The 15480-nt window shown below is 53.1% G+C and overlaps 1 protein-coding gene across 1 annotated transcript in view; it reads left to right on the forward strand.

Moving 5' to 3' along the window:
* Positions 1-6055: 6055 nt before the first annotated feature.
* Positions 6056-15480, forward strand: part of AGXT (alanine--glyoxylate and serine--pyruvate aminotransferase) — a 29388-nt gene continuing 19963 nt past the window's right edge. The window contains exons 1-4 of the mRNA XM_045030385.1: positions 6056-6471; positions 7699-7891; positions 9937-10001; positions 12898-12998. Coding sequence (XP_044886320.1) covers positions 6208-6471; positions 7699-7891; positions 9937-10001; positions 12898-12998 — 623 coding nt within the window. The 5' untranslated portion in view covers positions 6056-6207. The remainder of the gene's footprint in view (positions 6472-7698; positions 7892-9936; positions 10002-12897; positions 12999-15480) is intronic.

Here is a 15480-nt window from a genome sequence, read left to right on the forward strand (position 1 = left end):
GAATGGACTATAAAGTGGATAGAAAGCTGGCTAGATCATTGGGCTCAATGGGTAGTGATCAACAGCTTGATGTCTAGTTGGCAGCTGGTATCCGGAAGAATGCCCCAGAGGTTCCAAAGAGGATGGAGCTCGGCTGTTCTCAGTGGTGGCAGATGACAGAACAAGGAGCAATGGTGTCAAGTTGCAGTGAGCGAGGTCTAGGTTGGATATTAGGAAAAACTACTTCACTAGGAGGGTGGTGAAGCACTGGAATGGGTTACCTAGGGAGGTGGTGGAATCTCCATCTTTAGAAGTTTTTAAGGCCCGTCTTGACAAAGCCCTGGCTGGGTTGATATAGTTGATGTTGGTCCTGCTTTGAGCAGGGGGTTGGACTAGATGACCTCCTGAGGTCTCTTCCAATCCTAATCTTCTATGGTTCTATGACTTTGGAGACATTGGACTAGTAGGTTCACTAGAGGACTCTGTGAAACTGAAGAAGGCTTCCCTTCTTACCCACTCTCTCCTTGTGGTGCAGTGGCCCCACGTGGGCCTGCAACTGGAACCCTGGGGGGCAATGAGTATTACTGCATGGTTTCACCACCATCATGGGCCCAAACTCACAAAGGATCTGTAAAGATTTTGGCTAACCCAAGCTGGAAAATAAGCCCCCGGATCCTGTGAGGTAGGTTTTTAACTCACACTAAATCTTTGTTCCAATCTGGGTTCCCCGACCCAGCCTTGCTGCACACCCAATCCTTGCATGTGGATTCAAGAGCTCAACTATGCTCCATCTCTACTGGACATGCAAACACATTACATGATCTTATAAGTAGATGCAACTGTATCGTCTGCATTCATAAATCAGCCCATTGGTTTGTGCTGACTGAGGCAGAGAGTGTAGTGCAACATAGTCTCATTACTGCCCAAACAAGAACTGTACTGTCCCTTATGAGAGAGGCCAGACAGGTCTCCAGTGCAGTAAACACAGAGGGGCTGTGTTAGTTAAGATGCTGCTGGACGTGCACATCCTCTGTAGCTCTCAGACAGGAGACTGTGCTGGGGTGATGGCTGCAGTCTTGGCTGATGCATCTGGGATTGACCTGGGGACCACCAGAGCTGAAAGTATGAACCTTTATAGTCTGGCCAAGGCTCTGTGGCTTGAGGCTACAACAGCCTGACAGCCTTTCTGGATGGGGACACACAATACACACACTGACCAGTGTGTTACATGCTTCTTCCAGACAGAGGAAGCTCATCCTAAGCATCTGACACCCACTGCAGTTTGACTCCCAAACCAGCTCCTACCTCTGTGATGGCTGCCAGCTTGGCCAACACAATCGGCATTGAACCAGGGGGCTCCCGTGCTAATTGCATGAGCTGCTAGAAAGCAACCTTTTATAGTGTGGTCAAGTGGCTAGCGCATGGAACTGGCATGCTGGAAACCTGGGTGAAGCAAAGTGAAGACTCACCAGTGCAGCAGCTCCTGCTGGTTATCAGCTCAATTCCAGCTCTGGAGCGTCCTCTGCCGGATAATGTCTCACCTGCCTCAGGCCCTGTGTCCCTCCGAGACCCCGGTGTCCTTTACCTTGGGGTTCTGCCCAAGCAGTACCCCACCACACTCTGGGTCTCCCCTCCCAGGGGAACCTCCAGCCCTCTCACCCACCTTCCTTCAGTGGATACTGCCAGTCATCATCTAGCCCCCACTTACTGGGGCAAACTTCAGTCTGTAAAGGCCACTCATCGTTGGCAAGGGGGTCGGACCAGCTGCTTCTGCCTAAGCCCAGGCGGCAGCCTCTGCAACCCCTGTACCTGTTTTGGCCTTTTAGCAAGGCCTGCAGCCTGGGGACTTACCAGGCTAGAGCTCCCGAGGGCTTCTTGCCTTTCCCCAGCCCTGCTCTATTCTCTGTACCCTGAGCTCCCAGGCAGCTGGGTCCTTCTCCCTCCAAGGCTGGAGAGAGCCTGTCCCAGCTCCTCCCTAAGCCCTTATAACAGGGCCAAGTGTGGCCTGATTGGGGCATGGCCCCAGCTGTGGCTGCTTCCCCAGTCAGCCCAGCCTTTTTTCTAGGAGCGGGGTAACTGCCCCACTACACTGGGTTCTAGTCCTGGCTCTACTACTGGCCTGCTGGTGAGCTTGGGTACGTCACGTAACTGCCGTGCCTCAGTTTCCCAATCTGTAAAATGAGGATAGTGATCCTGATCCCCCCCTTGGTAAAGTGCACTGAGATCTACTCAGGAAAAGCCTTGTATAAGAGTTAGATATTATTATTATTATAGCCAAGAGCTGCACCAGATCCATCTTTTCAGTGGCTCAGCCCCAGCTGCTGCATCACATGCATTGACCAGTGGGTTGACACAGTGAAACCTCACCACACAGCTCTGCCTAAACACTAAATTGCTTAAACAATCCTGGATGGGAGGGTTGGCTCCAACACCATGCTGATTGGGTAAGTTATCGTACACAAACACCCATGCAGTTATCCAGTCAGCTTTCACGTCAAGGGAGCACTCTTTCAACTACACTGTTGCCTCACAAGAAAAAACACACACAGCCCAGCTAAGTCAATAAAGTACAAAAACAGCTGGGGGTCTGACAGAGACCGGCTGTGGTGCTGCTTGAGGCAACATGTCAGCCTTCCCCAGCTGGGGTGAAACGGAGTCCTCCACAAGTCAGTTACACACTCCGTATATTCCATGTTGGCCAGGAAGATGCAGAAGGACCAGGCAAAGGGGGAACTAATTAACATAACAGAGTGAATTCTTGTCCCATAGCCTCACTCTTACAGCCACAGTCTTACATGCACGTTGGGCATGGCTGCCGGTATGACTCTTTGTGATGGTGGTAAATTCCACCCCCACACACCATCATCTGGGCATGCAATATCTTTCCCCAGAGCCAGTCAAATTGGGGTCCTGAGGAAAACAAAGAAAGAAGACTGGTTCCTACTCTTAGCTACCCCAGGATAACTTGGGGGAGATAATAGATAGGGTATGGCCTGTGGAAGGGGTGTGGCCAGGGCATCCTTGTATCACATTGATCCCCGGCTGCTTAACTGGCAGTGTAATTGAGAGCAGCTCCCAGGATGCTCTAAATCAGCGGTTCTCAACCAAGGCTCAGTGACTCAGGGGTCTGTGAGCCATTTCAGGGGGTCCACAAGCCCCGGGGCTCCAGCGTCCTGTGGATCTAAAGCCTCAAGTCCCCCTACCCTGCAGGGCTAAAGCTGGGAGCCCAGAACCCCAAGTCCCAGCGCCTCACATGGCAGAAGCCCCAAGCCCTGAGCTCCCCTGCCAGCAGCTGAAACCCAGAGCCCTGAGCTCCCCTCCCACACGGTTGATGCCCAGAGCCCCAAGACCCCCACTCTGCCCCACAGGCCTAAAGGCCCAAGCCCTGTGTCCCCCCCTGGCACCTGAAGTCCAGAGCCCTGAGCCTCCCTGTGGCTGGAGCCTGGAGCCCTGGCCTCTCCTGTGCTGGGCCCTGGAATTTTGGGAGTATATTGGGGGGCCTCAGACAGAAAGAGGCTGAGAATCCCTGCTTTAAATTATGCCAAGGCCCCAGTCAAGCACATAGGTGGAGGAGGTCAAAGGCCAAGTTTGTCTCCTACATCCTAAACTGTACTGTGAGCTCCTTGGACATCATAGAGGCTCTGACTGGGCCCATACTCCTAAAGTGTGAAGCAACTGGGCAAAATGCTGTGCACAGTTAAACTGGTGTAAATCTGGACTACACTTGGTTATGCCAGCGTAAGCCCTGAGCGGCTCTAACTCAGCTGAGTTACTTTAGATTTGTACCAGGAGGACAGAGCAGCATTTGGCACCTGATGGATCATAAAAAGGGAAAGAGCTTTGGGCCTGCAGAGCTAAGAGTTTCAAATCTTGTCTTGAATGTTGCTCCTTTCTTCATCCCCTTCCTGCACGACCGCTTCTCATCACTGCCTGCATTACCACTGCGACATCCCTGTCTCTTACTATTACAAGCTGGGGGCTCCTGTCTCCTTTGGCGGATTATTAGCCATTCTAATGCCACCAGCATGGAGTTCTTGCCATGAAGAGAGCAGAATACAACAGCACTGGTTGCCATTTCTGATCCATGATGAAAGGAAAGAGCCTGGCTTTTAAGCATTTAGAGGAGCCCCCTGGCCTGTGAGAGTGACACCACTCCAGGCTGTCCTCTTGTCAGACAGAGTAGGTTGGACTTGGATGGGTGACCTCTTGGAAAAGCCAGAAAGCAGCAGGAAAAGTTGCTTCCCCAAATGTGGCTCTACCTGTGGACCGAGTACTGAATCAGTGCCACACCATAGTGCTCGGAGCTGGCTTTCTTTTGAGACACACAACTGACGTCCTGGGGTGCATTAAAGATCCATGGGGATGCATTTCTGTACAAGAGAACATGTGCATTAGCCATGCAGCCCTAGCCAAGTTCCAGGTGGTCTAGTTGCATTCTGCCTTTCTAAATTCCCCCTGAAGGTTCAATGCATCTTTCTTCTTCACTGCTTGTGTATTTTTAAACAGCTGCTATGTTTCAGCCCAGAGACAACTGCATGTCAGTGGAGAGTGACAGGAGTCCTATATACTCACTGAATCAGCTTGTAAAGTGTTTCTGGATGAAGGGGAAAATACCTAGCCTCTACATGTTTTGGTTTCTCTCTCTTTTGTTGTTGTTGTTAAATCCAGGATCCTGCAAAAGGACTCGTATAGAAACTATACAGATTAGTCGACAGTAAATGAGGATTGGGACTTGAGTGAGCAAAATGTGGCAGCATCCAGGAAAATCACAGAAACACAGAGGCACAGCACTGGGGAGGGGACTCATCCAAGAGAGGGAGGCGGCAAACCACACGGGGCAGCTATTGCTTGTGCACTGGTTCATGGAATTTCACTACCAGTAAGTTGAGATCCGAAGACCTGAGAAGTGCACTGATATGGCCAGCTATTAACCCCAGTTAATCCTGCTTCTCCACCTGCTAGTCCTGGCAAACTAGTAATAGTGCTAATTCAAGGTCCTAATCATGCACTACTGAAATCAATAGTAAGCATCCCATTGATTTCATTGGCACTTGATGAGGCCTAGGGGCCTGATCCCAAATCAATGAAATGACTCCTGCTAACTTTCCCAGGCTTTGGTTCAGGGCCCAAGTGAGGCTCAGAGGAAGAGGGGAGGAAGGGAAGGAAAGCAGAGGAAGTGGGGGGAAGAGGGAGAGTAGGAGGGAGAATGTGAGAAGGAAAAGAGAGAGAGAGAAACACCTCATGAGAGTTCAGAGCTCTCCATACTTCACACTCCTCCTCTTCAACAAGCTGTGCTGTGGAGTTCAGGCCACAAACCCACTGCAGCATCTAGTACTTCCCGGGCAATGTCTGTGACATCCCTGACTACAGGATAGGGACTGGATGTCACAAACGCATCCCTGAAGGGAAATGCCAGGGAAGAAGCCTGGAACTGTTCACACACCAATATCTGAGTAACCCACAGTGATGAAAAGTGACTTCTTGAACGGGAGTGGGACTCGGGAGAGCTGGGATCCATTCCCAGCTCTGCCATTGCCCTGCCGGATGACCTGGGACAAGACTCCCTCACCTCTCTGTGCCTGTTTTCCTTCTCACCCTCTGCACATCTCGGCTATTGAGACTGGAAGCTCTTCGGGGCAGGGCTTCTCTGAGTGCTCAGTAGTATGGCTGCAGCCTCTCAGAGCTACCAGAAACCATGGCATGGTAAAAAGGACATAGGACAGGGAGTAAGGACCGGGCCCCAATAGGGCAGTCTGGCAGAGTGCAGCAGTGTATTGTTATCTCACTGAGCTTTGGGGAAAACCGGTCTGACCGAGCAAGTTAAACAAACATGGGGACTTTCTCCTGCAGCAGGAAATTATGTGGCTAAAGCAAGAAGCAGCAAAGCTATTAGTGCCACATGAGAGCGGCAGTCAGAGTGCCAGCTCCTACCAGGTGCAGAGTTCACAGGCCAGGAGGGCCAATGGGGCAGGGGGTGTTTTCAAGAGGAGCTCTCTGCATCAAGGAGGAGCCAGGGAGCTGCTGGGTCATTGGGAGGTGGGCTCAGGCTTTTATTGCCAGGACTGTGAAGGTCAGTGTGACAGGAAGGGGGGTTTGACAGGCTTTGAGTCACCACTGCCAGCAGAGGCTCTGTCAGAGAGGAACAGGAGCTTGAAGGCTAGTGGCAGCAGGCCCAGGAGCTGGTTGCTGTCAGGGCGAAGGTTCATTTTGTTATCTCTGGCCCAAAAGATGCACCGAACAGTGATGGGCAGTGCCTCCCGAGTGCTCCAAGCTACGGCTCGGGCTTCTCTCCGTCTGCCTGTGCTCCCAGCTCCACGTTATCGCACAATGTCTTCGCAACTGCTGCTGGTGCCACCCCCTGCAGTGCTGCAGCAGCCCCTGGCCGTTCCAGACAGGCTGCTCCTGGGGCCTGGGCCCTCAAACGTCCCTCCTCGGATCTTGAGTGCAGGAGGTCGGCAGCTAATTGGACACCTCCACAAGGAAATGTTCCAGGTGAGGGCTACAACTCAACTTTTCCAGAACATGGTCACTGACTCATTCCAAGTGTTTCCTGCAATCTGCAGCCCCCCCCCCCTCTCCTCAAGCACCAGTGCAATGTTTTAGATAGCAGATGAAATCCACTTTCCCTTGCTCCCGATCTTCTTTTCCCCTCTTCTGGGTTCCATTCCCACATGAGGTCACTTTCTGAGTCTCCTAGGGCCCAGGTACTAATTGTAAATCACTGTTGGGCTGTCATTTCTCCTGGCTTCTTTCAGCTTTTGGTGTCAGTGTGTTTCTTGATATCTTTCCTCTGTGCGTGTGCCTCTGCCCCCATGGCCACTGCGATGACTCATATGCTTCAGGCTCTTGCAGACTCAGAGCCACAGCTCTGATTCCTCCCCGTTCACCACTCTGGGACTACTCCAAAGCCCGTGACCCTTTCAGTCAGTGGAAAGATTCCCACTGATTTGAATGGGCTTTGGATCAAGCTGACAAGCAGTTTGGAGGACTGCCTAGAGGACCACCGTCCACTGCCTGTCAGATTCCCAGTTCTCCCAGCATTTGGAGAACTCAGGGGTAAAAACAAAATCCTTTCCCTAACCTCCTTCAGTGCTTCCATGGCAAAGCTCTCCATGAGCGGTGCCAGCAGGGTCTGGCATTGGTTGCGTCTAGCTGTTTGGTGTTGGTCTCTAGCTCTTTAAATTGCTTTCAGAACTGAGTAGAGTGTCTGTCTAGTTCAGTAGTGCCCCATGGGCACCACAAGAGAGGCCTTCCACAAAGGGAGGGCTAGGGATCAGTTTTATTTTTGGTAAAACCAATTTCTGTAAGAAATAGCTAAAAGCTGTAAATATAGTGTGTGTGTGTCTCACAGTCAAATACTCTGCAGTAAGTGACAGCTCCGCTGGATCACATCATGAACTCCGTGATTTCTGCCTATCCCTGTTTCATTAGAAGTACTGCATGTATATTGCCTAGCACAGAGCAGAAACAACAGCAAGCAGACGAGGGCTGGAGCTCTGCACATTCTAGCTCCCCCTTTGATGGCTGATTATTTCCTCTGTATAAGAGTCACTGGAAGGGTGTAGATGTAAACTTTGGCCCACTACCAGCTGCCACATCCTGGTTGTTTTCCTCCTAGCACACAAAATGTCACTGTTAGTGGGTGCCGATTTCAATGCAGTTACACTGCCAAACTGCAGGTGGCTGCTTTAACTCTGACATCTTGTCCGTTCTCCTCAGATCATGGATGAAATCAAGCTGGGAATCCAGTATGCCTTCCAGACACAGAACCCACTGACTCTGGCCATCAGTGGCCCGGGCCACTGTGCCATGGAGGCTGCGCTTCTGAACACAGTGGAGGCTGGAGAGGTGGTGTTGATGGCAGTGAATGGAATCTGGGGCGAGCGCGCAACAGACATCTCCAAGAGACTGGGTATGGGACTTGGCCCCCTTCCCGTTTGCTGTGTGAGGCCCCCAGCTACAAACAGCTCCAGGATGGCTCAGACCAGGGACTAAGCTAGACTCTTGGTCACCCTGAGTGGCTCTCAGTAAAATGTGCGCCATGGCTAGGTCAGAACCATTATACAGAGACATGCTGCATCTTGACACACAGGGCCAAATCGCTCTGTCCAAACTCTGGAGTGATTACACTGACCTAGTGTAACTGACAGCTCACCTGGACTCTCGCTGCTCAGATACAGTATGGCCCTGCTCACTCTGCCCCAGCTGGGCACTTGGCAGGCCTGAGAGAATGTGGACGAACTAGCCCTCTCTCCCTTTCCCACTGACTGTCTTCTGGGAACTCATAGAAATCAGGGAAGCTTTGGCAAAGGCAGATTTGGTTAGCAAGGGGCTTGCTGCAGAATAGAGAGAAAGCTTTCAGGCACTGAAGGAGAGAAGAAGTTGGGCAGGACTGATAGTATGTAAGATCCACGAAGACATATATTTCCCACCTGATTTCAATGGGAGTTAGGTGCCTTTGAGGATCTGTCATAAGGCCTTGTCTACACTGGGGTTCTATGCATTGGTGTAATTACACTGGGGTAGCTGGACCATTGTAAGCCCCTAGTGCAAATGCCTGGTATAGACACACTACACTAGGGTAAGCCATGAATTATATCAGTGGAGCTAATCCCAGTTGCAAGCCTGGGTAAATTAAACCAGTGCAAGTGATGTATTACACTAATACAAGCATCACTAAGGGTTTGCTTTGGGCACATCCATCACTGTAGCTACCCTGCTGCAAAAACCCCAGTGTAGAGCAGCCTCACTGAGTAGAAGTAGGTCCAGGGGCCCTGCCATCAATACAGGCCTTTGGGGGTAGTGAAGGGGAACTGAATCCACCCAGGAAGCCTTAAAAAGAACAGACATCTCGCGGAACCGTCAACCTTGCCTTCCTCAGAAATGCATGGAGTCCCTGTATGTGATATCCCAGTGGGAGCCATGACAGCTGCAGTTCTCGGTCTCTCAGTGAGAATCTGACTCTGCTGTGTAACACTGACACAGTCTTTGGGCTCCATGCAGGGATTCCTGGGCCAAACTCTCTGGCCTGCATGATACAGGAGACCAGACAAGATGATCCTGATGGCATCTTCTGTCCTTTAGGTCTCTGACCCACACAGAGAAGCTTCTATTTCCCCTCCTTTCTAGTGAGCCAGTGGTTGGGACGGGGGATAGGGAGGCTGCTACCCAGGAGCACAGCATGTCCAAGTTTAATCAGTGATATTGGGAGGGCTTTCAGCATTTTCCCAGTTTTCAACTGGACAAATTCCCATGAGGCCAGGCTGGACTTTGACAGGCATCTCCACTTTCCAGTTAATACATGACTTATTACATACCCAGAACAACAGCTCGAAGTTGGTCATGGTCCATCCGCTGATGAGTGGAGGCTTGGCACCATGGTGACCCCACCTCCCCACCCACCCCCTTTGGGGAGCTTTGTGCCATCAGACATGCTAATTTTCCCCAGGTCATTGCACCAACCCTGGGATGCTGGCTGCACTGTGCCAAGGTGCCCATGGGGAAGCTGGGAGTGGAGCCCTCTGATTCCCGGCCGCGGCTGGGAGTTAAAAGGCTCTGGGCTCCCCGCCGAGGCGGGCAGCCCGGAGCCCTCTGATTCCCGGCCGCGGCTGGGAGTTAAAAGGCTCTGGGCTCCCCGCAGGGGGAGCCCAGAGCCCTTTAGACACGCCTGCCGCCCTAAGGGCGCACGGACTGCCCCCCCCCCAGCCCAGGGCGGCAATTCAGTGCGCTGCTTGGGGCGGCAAAAACTCTAGAGCCGGCCCTGTGGGGAAGGGCTCTGTGCATCCTCTCCCACGCTTGCATACCGCAGCACAGCCAGCACAATCTGTCCCTCATTGTTTAATGTTGGGGGTTCAAGGCTACTGGTGCTATTCAGGGCTGTTGTTAGAGATGGGACTGCACAGCAGGGTCTGCTAGGGCATTTCTGTTAGGTCACTGACTCTGTCCCACCCCTTTCAGGAGCTGATGTCCACCAACTGGTGAAGCCCCCTGGAGAATACTTTGCACTACAGGAGATCGAGGAGGTGAGTGCTGCATGTATCGGAGCAAGGACGTTGGGACTAGATTGCAGTGCACAGGCACTGGCTAGAACAGCCTGGGTGACTGTGGCCTCCTGGGACATAAGGAGAGGCAGGAATCCTTATGTTGCTGCAATGGCAGGCAGAGAAAGCAAGAATGGGCTATGCCCAGAGGAGAAACCATTCTCAATAGTCCCCTGATTGCATCCTCTGGGCTTACGAGTAGCTGCCCTGCCCAGGAGAACCCTGCAGCTCACCAAGTGGAGGGCGGGCAGCTACTCACACTATCAGAGCGTGTCTGCAGATCCTCAGCTCCCTGCCCATCTCTGCCTGCAGCCCTGAGAAATGTTGGGAAAAGGAGCATTCCCCATCCTAGCAGACAGTCGGGGCACTGTGCGTCTCCGCTGGCTCCTGCCAAACGCAGCCCTCATGTGGGAACTCGTCCTGCACTGCTAGAGGGAAAGCAAAGGGCTGAGCCCCAGCTTGGTGCAATGGAAGCAATGCTGGTTTACACCACCTGATGACCTGGCCCTAAATCTGTTATGCTGCCACCCACACACCCTTTGCTTTGTTGTATAAGTGTTCGGGGCTGAGGGTTGTCTCCTTGGCTCTTCAGAGGAAAGACATGAGGGAGTACAGGAGGAAAGCATGGAGAAGTAAGAGAGAGAACCATGCACTGTTTCCACTAGACGCGCACGTATTTAACTGCAAGAATATACAGTGAGCATTTTCAGGCAGGACTCCTTCACCCTGAGATTGCTGTGTAGCTTCCTAGCAGACCTGAATGCCTGGTACACCTACAGTGTCCAGAAGAGGGAGAGCGTTCATCACTAACAAGCCCACCTGGCTTTGTAACAGCATTATTCATTTGTGTTGTGTTAGCACAGGGATTGGCAACCTTTGGCACGCGGCCCAACAGGATAAGCACCCTGGCAGGCTGGGCCGGGCCGGTTTGTTTACCAGCCGCGTCAACAGGTTCGGCCAATCGTGGCTCCCACTGGCCGCAGTTCGCTGCTCCAGGGCAATGGGGGCTGCGGGAAGTGGCAGCCAGCACATCCCTCAGCCCGCGCTGCTTCCCACAGCCCCCATTGGCCTGGGACGGCGAACCGCAGCCAGAGGAAGCTGCGATCGGCCAAACCTGCAGACGCAGCAGGTAAACAAACCAGCCCAGCCAAAGGGTGCCAAAGGTTGCCGATCCCTGTGTTAGCACCTTGAAGCTGCCATGGACCAGGATCCCACTGTGCTAGGAGAGGTACAAAGACAGCACAAAGAGAGCCTTCCCCAAAGAGCTGACAGTCCAAGTGTAAGATAGGAGACAACAGATGGCTACAGACAGACAGGGGAGCACAAGGAAACAATGAAACAACAGGCAGGGTCTCGGCTCACCAGCCATCCCCAGGGTTTTGGCAGGCCCCACAGCAAAGGAGAGTTATAAGGTGGATTATGAGGTGTCTTTGCAGAGGTTTATAGGGAGCAGCCCCAAGAGTCAGAGGTAGGTTGGAAGAAGCACGAAGGAGCTAGTTTGAGGTAACAAGTGGGAGATGATGATGGCACATGCCTACAATAAATAGGAGCACCTTGTGGCACTGCTCTCATTGCACAGACACACCTGTCTTCCAGCAGGTGTGCCACCTCTGCAGCCCACCAGTACCTACACCTGACAGCAGCCACAGGAGAGCTCCCAGTGCACCACTGCCCATGCAGGCATCTGACAGTGTCTTTGCCAGCCAGTGCCATCTCAGTGTGATGTTGCAGAAATTCTGCCTCACTTTCCCCCAACAGTCATTGGCCTTGTGCTGGGTGGCTGCTCCTATGACTCCAGCCTAGTTATTTATAGTCTCTCCCCTGCTGGGGCAATAAAGAGTCTGACTGACCAGGAGTCCAACGAAGGGTCAATAATTCCAGGCCCCTGGGGGAGCACTCTGACCCCTTTGCTCCAAGAAGTTGCTGGAACCCCAGCCTGCCCACCCACTCCTCCAGGGTTCAGCCCAGTGACCATACATTAAACAGTGGGGACTGTCTCCTCACAAACCCTCACTGCTACCTACCTCAGCTCTCCTGGAAGCCTTTGCCAGACTCACACTCTGCTTCTGCCTCTCTAGAAGTCCAGTTTCCTGCCAGTCTGCAGCTGAAGACAACTCCTTCTCTGTAGTCCCTCTGCAGCCCCCCTCTCCTTGGCCCTGCTTGCCTTCTTATCCCCCAGCTGTTGCTGCAGCTGAGAAGATGGCTAGCCTACCCGTTAACCCCGTAGTGACAGTGGTAGAATGGGATCTCTACACCCCATGACAGCAGGTTACTCTCTTGGTGTGAGGACTGAGGGGGCTGCCCTTGCCCGCAGGCACTGCCCCTCCTCCCCCTGCAGCTCCCATTGGCTGGGAACGGGGAACCACGGCCAATGGGAGCTTCAGGGGTGGTACCCACAGGCCAAGGCAGCACGCTGCAAAGCCGCCTGCCCCACCCCACCCCCAGGAGCCACTGTGGGGCTGCACGAGGTAAGCGGCGCCGGGCCAGAGCCCACACCCTGAACCTCTCCTGCACCCCATACCCCAACCCCTGCCCTGAGCCCCCTGCCACACCCCAACCTCCTATCCTGAGCCCCCTAACCTCCTGCCTGGAGCCCCTGCCACACCCCTCCTGCACCCCAATCCCCTGCCCTGAGCCCCCCTAACTCCCTGCCTTGAGCCCCTCCTGCACCGCAGCCCCCTGCCTGGAGCCCCCTCCCACACTCCGCACTCCCTCCCGCACCCCAACTCCCTGCCCCAGCCCTACATTCATGGCCCTGCATACAATTTCCCCACCCAGATGTGGCCCTCGTGCCAAAAAGTTTGCCCACCCTTGTGCCAGAGTCTCCTCAGCTTGGATGGTGTATTTAATTCTCTCTCTCTGTCTCTTGCCCCTGTAGGCTTTGGCGCAGCACAAGCCCTCACTGTTCTTCATCACACATGGAGAATCATCCAGCGGGGTGCTTCAGCCCCTGGATGGCTTTGGAGAGCTCTGCCACAGGTCAGTGGGATCCCCCACACGGTGCCCTGTGGCTGGACAGACTGTCTGGGCCATGGAAGGCAGGGATATCAGGGTGTGTTGGGAAACTGAAAACAATCACTACACTTACTAACAACATCCAATGAGCATCATGCTCTCTAGAAACCACAAAGCTCAAACACCACCAGGTTACCACACCTGCACTTTATTCTTGTTCTAAGTCATGGGAGATCAGCAAGTGGCCCTGTGAGAGCCCAGGGAACACACATTATTGTTTGCTAAGTGCCGCAGAGAAGAGATAGGTGACAAAGCAGCAGCAAGGGGAGCAAACGTCTATCAACAGCCTCTACTCAAGGGGACTGAATGGAGGGGGGGGGGCAAAGTGTCAAGCAGCGCATTGGTCAGGAGATGGTTCTGCAGTCAGGCACAGCACAACAATCATCAGCCAGGTCATTGCCAGGCATATAGGCGCCGACTTCTCCGCTTTCCCCTGGGTGCTCGACCCATGTGCCCCTGGCCCTGCCCGCACTCCACCCCTTCCATGTGACTCTGCCCTGCCCTGCCTCTTCCCACCCCTGCCCCGCCCCCATTCCAATCCCTTCCCCAAAGTCCCCGCCTCAACTCTGCCCATTCCCTGCTCCTATTCCGACTCCTTCCCCAAATCCCCTCCCCAGCCCTGCCTCTTCCCTGCCTCCTACCCTGAGCGCCCCACGTTCCCACTCCTCCCACTCCCTCCTGGAGCTTGCTATGCTGCCAAACAGCTGTTTGGCGGTGGCCGGGTGGAAGCACTGGGAGGTAGGCAGAGGAGCGGGGACACAACATGCTCGGGGGAGAGGTGGAGGAGGAGGTGGGGCGAGGGGAGGGGAGGGAGGGGAGTTTAGCTGCCGGTGGGTGCAGAGCACCCACTAATTTTTCCTTGTGGGTGCTCCAGCCCCGGCGCCTATGAACATGGATTCACCAAGGGCAAGTCATACCTGACCAACCTGGTAGCCTTCTATGATGAGATAACTGGCTCTGTGGATATGGGGAAAGCGGTGGATGTGATATATCTTGACTTTAGCAAAGCTTTTGATATGGTCTCCCACAGTACTCTTGCCAGCAAGTTAAAAAAAGTATGGATTGGATGAATTGACTATATGGTGGATAGAAAGCTGGCAAGATTGTCGGGTTCAACAGGTAGTGATCAACAACTCAACGTCTAGTTGGCAGCCGATATAAAGCAGAGTGCCCGAGGGGTCGGTCCTGGGGCCGGTTTTGTTCAACATCTTTATTAATAATCTGGATGATGGGATAGATTGCACCCTCAGCAAGTTCGCGGATGACACTAAGCTGGGGGAAAAGGTAGATACACTGGAGGGTAGGGATAGGATACAGAGTGATCTAGACAAATTGGAGGATTGTGCCAAAATAAATCTGATGAGGTTCAACAAGGACAAGTGCAGAGAGCTACACTTAGGAAGGAAGAATCCCATGTACCGCTACAGGTTGGGGACCGACTGGCTAAGCAACAGTTCTGCAGAAAAGGACCTGGAGATTACAGTGGATGAGAAGCTGGATATGAGTCAGCAGTGTGCCCTTGTTGCCAGGAAGGCTAACGGCATATTGGGCTGCATTAGTAGGAACATTGCCAGCAGATCGAGGGAAGTGATTATTCCCCTCTATTCGGCACTGGTGAGGCCACATCTGGAGTATTGCGTCCACTTTTGGTCCCCCCACTACAGAAGGGATGTGGACAAATTGGAGAGAGTCCAGCAGAGGGCAATGAAAATGATCAGGGGGCTGGGGCACATGATTTATGAGGAGAGGTTGAGGGAATTGGACTTGTTTAGTCTGCAGAAGAGAAGAGTGAGGGGGGATTTGATAGCAGCCTTCAACTACCTGAAGGGGGTGTTCCAAAGAGGATGGAGCTCAGCTGTTCTCAATGGTGGCAGATGACAGAATAAGGAGCAATGGAAACACTATTTCACTGGGAGGGTGGTAAAGCACTGGAACGGGTTACCTAGGGAGGTGGTGGAATCTCCATCCTTAGAGGTTTTTAAGGCCTGTCTTGACAAAGCCCTGGCTGGGATGATTTAGTTGGTGTTGGTCCTGCTTTGAGCAGGGGGTTGGACTAGATGACCTCCTGAGGTCTCTTCCAACCCTAATGTTCTATTATTTTCAGGTTCTCTGTCGGGCACAGCCCTGCTCCCCAGCTCAGCTTGGGCCCCTACCCTCTCCTTAACTCGGCCCCAGTCTGTTCCAGGCAATTCCAGCTCACACAGAGGATGGGAACCTCCCCTGGCCTCCTGACTCCCTCATTGGCCTGCCTGACTTTTCAGTCAGACTCACCTGGAGCATAGGTCTCTCCCCATTGCTCCTGGGGACTGTCAGTCTCAGGGTCCTGATTTCCCATTGGCCCTTCCCCTTACTTTTAGTACTGGGAGCTAGCCAACCAAAAAAACCTCACTGAGTTTTAGTAAGGGGCTAACAGTCCCTTACATATACACTGAAATGTAAGTATAAT

Source organism: Mauremys mutica, chromosome 9 (genome assembly GCF_020497125.1).
Source record: "Mauremys mutica isolate MM-2020 ecotype Southern chromosome 9, ASM2049712v1, whole genome shotgun sequence".
Classification (NCBI taxonomy): domain Eukaryota; kingdom Metazoa; phylum Chordata; order Testudines; family Geoemydidae; genus Mauremys; species Mauremys mutica.